Raw genomic sequence first — 8,693 nt, 5'->3', positions numbered from 1 at the left:
TTTTCATATATATTTTATGCTAAATTTTAATAATTTTTAATGATATTACACTTTAAAGGAATGTATTTTGCATATTTTTTGTTTCAGGGACAAGAAATGGAGTTTTGGAGAAAATGAAACAAAAACGGTGCAATTTGGAGCTAGAAAGAAAATTCTGTCCTGATATATTTTGATATGTCTTTCTATGTTTAATCTCATTTACACTTCTCACAAATTTTTGAATAAAATTATACTTTAAAGAAATTTGTTTTCATGCTTAATTTGTAGGTCTATCTGCTAGGAACATAACACAACTGAAATGGGGCGAAACAGAGTCAAATTGAGCGAAATAGTGGAGCGGCTGCAGAGCGACGCAGACGGCGCCCTAGTCCAGAGAAGTGACGAAAAGTGGCACCGACGACACCCAGACCGACGCTGACACCGCCTGGATTTTTTGGTGGATTTTGATGTTCTAGAAGGCTCCCAAGTGATTCAAACACCCCATGAAGTGATTCAATGCATATAGACACTTGGAGAAGGCTATTAAATGAAGAGACATGACTTTTGGATGAATAGATTTGTCTCTTAGGAAAAAGGAGGGAATTGGTGTCTCTTTAAAAGAGAGGTCTTGGTGCCTCTCATGGTGTGTGGGGGTTTGTGTGTGAGTGTGTTGTAGAGTAAATTCTTGTGCGTGGAGAGGATTTTCTTGAAGAATTGTAAGAGGAGAAGGAAGGTGAGTGGTTTCTTCTTCATTACACTTCTAAGAGAGAATTTAGTGTTGATTGTAAAAAGAGAAAGTGCTACAAGGGAACTTTGAGGGATTTGCTTGAGGAGGAGTCTAAGATAAGTTGTGTTCTTTCATTTCTTTATTTTGTAAACTTGTTTATATATATATAATCTGTGTTTTGTCGTATCTTCCTCATGAGTTCTGAGTAGACTTCTTTATCTTTCTCCCTACTCTGAGATATGATAATGAAGAGATAATTTGGCCATTTTAAAATATAAAATAAATTGTGATGATTTTTTCACTCCGTTCTTAATTTACTTTTCGATCTGATCAATTGAAATGTTAAAATCTATTATGAAACATATAATCCGGGAAATGTAGTATGAGTTCTATAACAGAGTGAGGATCACATTTAATTCCATGGAGGAGTGTTTCATTCATGGAATTAGGTGCAAATAAATGTGAAAAAATACATTGTTGGGTGTAGAATTGGAGATTTTAGAGTGGCAGACTAAAGTCCACAATTTGCTCTTAGTGTTTAAGAACCTCTTAGTGTAGAAGAACTAAAGCGAGCGTTAGCCTTCAGGGGAAGGGAAGTGGGAGCTATGGAGTGAGAGCCAGTATCCTCTCAGCCTAACCATAAATTTAGGGACTAAACCTGAGATTAGCCAATGATTCTTTATAACACTGAATTAGGGTAGAAAATTAAAATTGTTCCTATTTGACACAATACAAATTCAAACCATTTATCTCTATCATTATCTAAAAATTCATTATAGCGGGAAGGATACTTTCTTAAATTTGAACTCTTCATCACAAAATTTTGTTTTAGTCTTAGTAAATTTAACTTTAAAGTTTAGAAATTAATTTAGTAAAATTAGTTTCTTTAGCATACATTAAAACCACTTTAATCAATCTTCCAAACTAATTGCTTATAGTAGTAGACTAGAATTAGCATAAGGGATTTTTTATCTCGCTTCTTTGTGGGATCGATACTGAGGTTTTTAAAGAAAGCCCTATATTACTTGAAACGATATGTGCACTTGCGTAGAACTCCAATGTGTGAACTATTTTATATTTTTTATATAACATTTCTATTTTGCACATTAAATACTTAATATAAATTGGGTCAAGATTTTGGCCATAGTATTGAAAATTAAATTACTACCTAACTTTTGGGACATGTCAAGTTTTTGACACTGCCGTGAATTTAAATTGGCATAAAATATGCATAAAAATAACACACACTAGGGGCGCATCAAAAATCCTCTATCAACTTTCAAGTTCTTCGATTTTAAGAGGTCGTAATATCGCTCCTGAGCTTTGGAGCTAACAAACGTTTTTCTATCAAAAGAAACTTTGCCTTTGCCACCTTTGGTTTTGGGTGCCATAAGAAAGATAGATTATGAAAATTTTCAATGAGATTATATCAAATGATTGATATATATGACTCAATATGCTTGTTATTAGGTTAATCAAACTCTCCCAAAGAATTTCCTCTTCTTATTCTTGAATTTCCTAAAAATCCAAAAATTTCCCGGATGAAGAACTCAAATGCAGGATCAAGAAATGCTTAATTTGCTTTTTATTTTGGCGAAATGATTAGTTAAAACATGTTATGATCCATAATGAATCGTGAGAGCTATGGAGGAATGATTATAATATTCACATTAAACTATAGGGTGAAGCAAAAGTAGTATGTAGGGCGATACAAATAAAAAAGGAAATAATCTTTGATGGATTCAAATTGGGATTTAAGGAATTAAAACTAGTTTAATAAAACTTCTTTATGCACTCGGGAGAGGGTATAGAAGAGAATTGCTCTGATTTGTCACTTGCAACAATTACAATTCTAAGTATTTTGTTCCTACACACTACTTATCTCATGACAAGGGAGGGTAACTCTTGATCTTGATAATCACCAATCCAATTAAGCTAAATAGTATTTCTGTAGGGTTTAAAATATTAAATTAATTGCAATATTGTAGTATTAGTTTGTAGAGCTTAAACCTAATATAGATTCCAGGCTAAGAACTAATTCTAGTTGGCTAGAACTTCTCTTATGTCTAATTCCCTCACTTCCTGTGGGATTGATTTTCCAGACTCAAAAATCTGATATTATTGATACAATACGTATACTTATGTGAGATCTAAGTGTACTAGAGCACCTAATTTGGGGGGTCCTCGCTTTTCCTTCAAAATTTGCAAGTGAATGCATGATGAGATTATAAGAAAACTTAAATCCAATAGACTCTTGTAATTGAGGAAAATCATAAATTTGATGATATAAAAAAGGGAGAAAAATTGACATCTAATTGATAAAGAACATTCTTATCATTCACGCTCACCAAAGACTCATAAAAAACAAATGATTCTTTTTATATATCATTCAATTCTCAAGATTTAACAAGATCATCTAAAGAGAATTATTCCAAAAGTAGGGATTTTAATTCACCATAAAAGATTATAAGGTAAGTTAACAAAAGGTTAAAAATATGTTCAATAGTAATATACTTGGCCTACAATCTCATATAAAAATAATGTTTAGATCCTCTTACTAATTACAATGTTTTGATTAGATTATTAATAAAATAAATAAATAACTTTTAAATCTAATTCATTAATGAATTTTCTTAAGTTATATAGACTGCAATGAGGTCTCCATATTGTATTATTAATATCATATTCATCATAAGGAAAAATATTTTAAAATGACACTTTTGTCAATAAAACTAAGTCTTAAAAGTCTCATAAGAGCATGCCCATATCATTCTCATTCAATCAATTGAGTCAATAAAAATTTGAATCATCATATACTTAAGACTAGGATGTTTAAAAAAAAGGACATGCCCAAAATAGTTAATTGTACAAGGAAGAATATTTTAGTTTATGTGTGTCCATGCCCATGAAGTTAACATTTTTTGTGTTTGATAGAATGTTATTAATTTTAAAATATGTCCAAGGAATTTATGAAATATGTAGTTATTTATTCAAATAATTATGCCCAAAAGTTTATTTGGATGAAAAATATTCCCAATGAAAGATAAAATTTTGTACTCATAGATTGCCTTTTGAAGTTAAAGTATCTAAAATGGGTTCAATATATGTAAACTTAGTTTGAGCCCATCTTTGAATCAAATTGAAACCCAATGTTTAAAAATGATTTGAACCAAGTTCAAACTTTTTTCTTACAAAGAAAGTTGAAATCAAATTTGATTAAACTTTAATGTACGTTTGAATGTTGTTAGAATGATGGTTTGAACATGTTCGATCACTGGAGAATCATAGTTATAAGCTTATTCATCAAGCAACTATTGATAGTTTCCCCAATTAGTTCATTTCTCAAATTGTTCTTCTCCTCCACATAACATGGGTTTAGTTGATGTCTTTCCCCAATGAGCTCCAATCACAAATATATCTCTTCTTCACAGGCCGACGGACTATTGATTCATTCTTCGTATGAGATCCCATCACTAATATTTCTTCTCCAAGATAGATTTGATTTAGTTTTGCAAAATATTTGAAATCAAACCTCGCAAGCTCTAATCATATTCAAATCAAGTTTAAACTAGGTTTGAACCTTGCAATATTTGAATGAATTTCAAAGAGTGGTTTTAAGTTGAAATTGTTCTAATCAAATTCATTTGCAACAAAATTCAATAAGCAATCGACCTATATAAGAAGCCACATTTTGTCTCAAAAGAAAATTTTAGACTTGCTTTCAAAGGAAATAATTGTAGAGGCTGTTTCTCTCATTTTATTTTATTGAGAAACAGTAAAGGAGAAGTATATTTTTCTTTCAAATAAAACGCGCAATATGTATTGCAGCATCTTTATCGCTTCTACGATCGGCAGATCACAAAAACACTGGCGCAGTAACTTTCCACCGATCTGTTGTTACTTTATATACGAACCTACGGCGCGTCCTCAACTGGATCAAAGCGGAGCGAGAAATGGCATCGGTCGTGAGGGGCGTGCTCAAAGCGATCAGAGAGAAGGGCATCGTCAATTTCGCAAAACATCTCAAAGAGGAGGGCTATTTGTGAGGCTTTCTGCTCCAATTGATTCTTAAAACTTTGTTTTTTTAGCTTAAATTCCTCTCAGGTTTCTTTTGAACCATTCTTTGTGATTCCGATGGAAGAAATCATATTCCAATATCTCCCCTTCCTTCAAAGAAAATGACCTATCTTAGAGTAAGGGAAATATACATGGGCTAAAGTATCTTGGGATCGACATTTTCTGATTTTAAATTTGGTTTTGCATTCTTTTATAACCTAAGAGTATAAAGGAAACATTTGAGAATTTATCATTCATAGGATAAATTGGTTGGATTTGAAAAATGAGAATTTATTGAGATTTAAGGTAGATTGTTAAGATAGGCAAATCATAATTCTTTAGTTGAGCTAAGAGAGGTAAATTATAAATATTTTTTTTTGAGTATTTGAGTGTTAAACACAACTAGGTTAGACTTAGTACGCTGGAACCCGAGACATTGCGAAGGGAAGATTAACTTCCGGGCTCCGCAATTTAGTGTAATTATAAATATTATTGTGGCATATGATGGCTAGCTCTATTTCATTTACGGGGTTGTTGTAAAAGCTCTATGGAAGTCTAAAAATAGATCATATAATGGTGATGAAATTTGGTGGAGTCAAGGAGTATAGAAGGTTATTAAGAAAATATTTGTGCTTATATTTGCAAACATTGTATACTACTAAAGTTTTTTATTGATTATAAAAAACATAGGTCTTGCAAAAAATTACGAGTAGAACCAAAATTATAATTTTCTATGATTTTTTGATAAACTTGACCAAGAACGAGAAAATGAAACATGTAAAATAATTAGGGTGTGTGAAGTGATATAAAGATTTTGGTAAAAAGTTATACAATATCAATGGGATCATAATTAAGGAAGAAGTCATCAAGAAAACATGGAAATTTACATTGAGAAATTACTAAATAAGAGCTTTTGAAAAAAACAAATATAATTTTTGAATAACAAAGTGAGTAGTATAATGAAAAGATGTATCAATTTAAGTAATGCAATTTTGATGAGTCATGTAATCTATCTCAATGATTTAATTATCAAGTCTTTTAAATTGAATTTTAGGAAGTAAGAGCATGTCAAATAATTGATGAAGAATCATTTTGTTATGAACTTTTAAAAATAAAGGCAATGTTTAATATTCTGTAAATATAAAGCTATTAGACTTGTAAATCATAAAATTGAGTGATGAGAGAAACGGATGATACATTTTGAAACATTATGTCAATTTTGATGTACCAATTTGGTTGTTGAGCATATCTTCTTTGAAAGTGATTTTTTGTGTTGAGAAAATCAAAGAAGTGTGGAGAGCAAAAAATGATCTTCATATTATTTGTGTGATCTTGAGAAGGCATATGATTTATTCTTGTGCGAGTTAATTTAATTAGCATTGGCTAGCATTAGTAGTAGTTGCACGGTGATTGATAAATTTCACTATAGATTTACATCAAGGACATCTTTGGGTCCTTATCTTTTTATTTTGGTGACAGAAGGCTTACAAATGAAATTCAATGTTGTGTTTTGTTGTATGCTTTTTGTAGATTTTATGATTTTAATTGGTGAGATATCTAGTAAAATGAATAAAAATTTAGAATAGTGGAAAAAATGCTTAAAAGATAAATGCCTTTGAATTAGCAAAGCAAACGAGGAGTATAAAATTTGTAGTTTTAGTATTGTGCTGTTGAAATTGTCATTTACTATTGTTAAAATATAAGGTTATACCTAGGTGTGTTAGGCTTAAATTATTTGGGTCTATTATACAGAAGAATGAAATTATAGATGATAATTCAATTTTTAGAATTTAATTCCAATTGATAAAATTGAAAAATAATCCAGGAGTTGTGTGATCAAAGGATATCATTGGGGCTTAAGGGTAAATTTTATAAAATCACAATTAGGTTATCGATATTGTATGTATTTTAATGTTGACTATAAAAAATCATTGATATTTAATATAATATTGATAGAAATGAGAATAGTTAGATAGATATGTGATAAAATTAAAATAAATAAATTTTAAAATGATTACATTTGATGTATGCTTAGAATGACATCTATCAAAGATATGATGATTAAAAATAGTCATAGATAAATTAGAAAGATAATATTCTTGTTAAATGAGGTAATAAAATTAGTGTTGGAGGATTAGGAAGAAAAAATTGTTGACCTAAGATTACACAAATAGTTCTTCAAAATAGTTTTTTGCAGAAGAGGTTTAAGGCCTTAGAGAGCTCTTAATAAGAATAAATAAAACTTGAGCAGTTTCAAGGTTAGTCCAAAATTATCTGGACAAGGCTGATTATCGTGTTGATGAGTTTTTTAAGCTTGTTTTAATTCATATGGTTACCTGTGTCATTTAAGGATGGGGATTTTTCAAAATATTTCTTTGTAGAAGAACTAATTGATGAAGAATGGTAAAACGGCTTCTATTTGTGTTAATGATGATGATGATGTAGCTTATAAATGGATGCATGTCAATAAAAATACAATATTGGTATCATATTTAATTTTGATTTATCTTTACACCTTGCTTGAAATTGAAAATGTTATTGGCATTTTTATAGCTTGGATCTGTAGAAAGAGAGATTTTCATCACTTTGGCTATAAATGACAACCTACATACAGTTAAATTAATAAAATAAATTGAGTTAAGGGCAAATTTTATGTGGATAATCTAGAAAGAACAAAAAAATAGAGCTTAGCCCAATTGGAATAACTTTCACTAGCGGTACGCATGAGTTACAAAAGGCTTCCAATCACCGAAGCTGGAGAAGGTGCTAAGATAAGGTTGAGTTTAAGAGCAAACCTTCTCCGCGAGGTGAAAGCAACAGGCCATAAAGATGACAAATGATTGATGTTGGATTATTTGGCCAGGCACTAAGGGCTGATCGAGATGATCTTTCTCATGCTAGTGAGGCAGATTGATCTTGGGATGATGGAAGATGTGGCGCTTACGCTTTGGTGCATGGGAGGAGGTAAAATTTACTATTGTTAAAGTTCTATTATTTTTCTTTTAACTATGGTCATAGAGTTGACACGTGTAAAGTCGCATTGAACTTTTGATTGGAACCATATAAATATTCATTCCTAGCTTTTTTACTCTTTCTTTACCTGGACCCGTGGGTAATTTTCTCTGCATTGAAAAGGACATTTTGAATTGTGGATGGATGAATGCTGTCATTCATGGGTTTTCACCTAAAATCATGCTTATTCATTTTAAATTTTCAATTTTTTTACCATATCTCTTCCATAGATTTTAGCTGAAAATCAGGGTCCAATACCAACCACTAAGGGTCTGTTTGGGGCAGCTGCAGCAGCTTATCCTGATAAGCTGGTTGGTTGTTTGGTTTGTGCATTTGGAAAACAGCTGATTTGCAGTTGTTTCTGGGTAAATGACCATTCTGCTCCTGACCTTGATAAGCTATTTGGTTTGTGTTTTGAGAAAACAGCTGATTTGTAGCTTTTTCTGGATAAATGACCATTCTGACACTGCGCAGTTTTGTCGTTTGCAACAAAACAATAACAACTACACATTTGACAGTTGAGAACAAAAAAAATCACATCATAACATTACAAAAATGGATATACATGTCACTTAAGAGCGAGTATCAAAAAACATAATAAACAAATAACATATTAAAATTACGATTAAAAGAATGATAATATTCATTTTAAAACGTAGAAAAAACAAGTCATGTGCACCGTTGTTATGTCGGGACACCGTCGATATTGTCTAGTTGGGATACCAACGAACCTCGAGCGACGTTTTTCGGTTGGGATACCGTCCAACCCTGAGCATTGTTTTTCGATTGGGATACCGCAGAATCAGTCGAACTGCTTGTCTACTTGAAGAACTTACAGTCTTCTGGTTTGTCTGCCCAGTGCGGGCACCTGTAGAACTGTCGCCCGTAGCTATGTGGCTTGCGCAACGTGAGTAACAAA

The 8,693-nt window shown here is 31.5% G+C and overlaps 1 protein-coding gene across 2 annotated transcripts in view; it reads left to right on the top strand.

The window, feature by feature from the left end:
• Nucleotides 1–4,523: 4,523 nt before the first annotated feature.
• LOC110031115 (probable NADH dehydrogenase [ubiquinone] 1 alpha subcomplex subunit 12) overlaps nucleotides 4,524–8,693 on the top strand; it is a 40,511-nt gene continuing 36,341 nt past the window's right edge. For both annotated transcript variants that reach the window (XM_020734168.1, XM_020734167.1), the window contains exon 1: nucleotides 4,524–4,748. In XM_020734168.1, coding sequence (XP_020589827.1) covers nucleotides 4,660–4,748 — 89 coding nt within the window. In that variant the 5' untranslated portion in view covers nucleotides 4,524–4,659. The remainder of the gene's footprint in view (nucleotides 4,749–8,693) is intronic.

The sequence above is a fragment of the Phalaenopsis equestris genome, unplaced genomic scaffold, assembly GCF_001263595.1.
Source record: "Phalaenopsis equestris unplaced genomic scaffold, ASM126359v1 Scaffold000769, whole genome shotgun sequence".
Classification (NCBI taxonomy): domain Eukaryota; kingdom Viridiplantae; phylum Streptophyta; class Magnoliopsida; order Asparagales; family Orchidaceae; genus Phalaenopsis; species Phalaenopsis equestris.
Note: the sequence above shows the minus strand (reverse complement) of the source record. Positions and strands in the feature narration are given on the sequence as shown.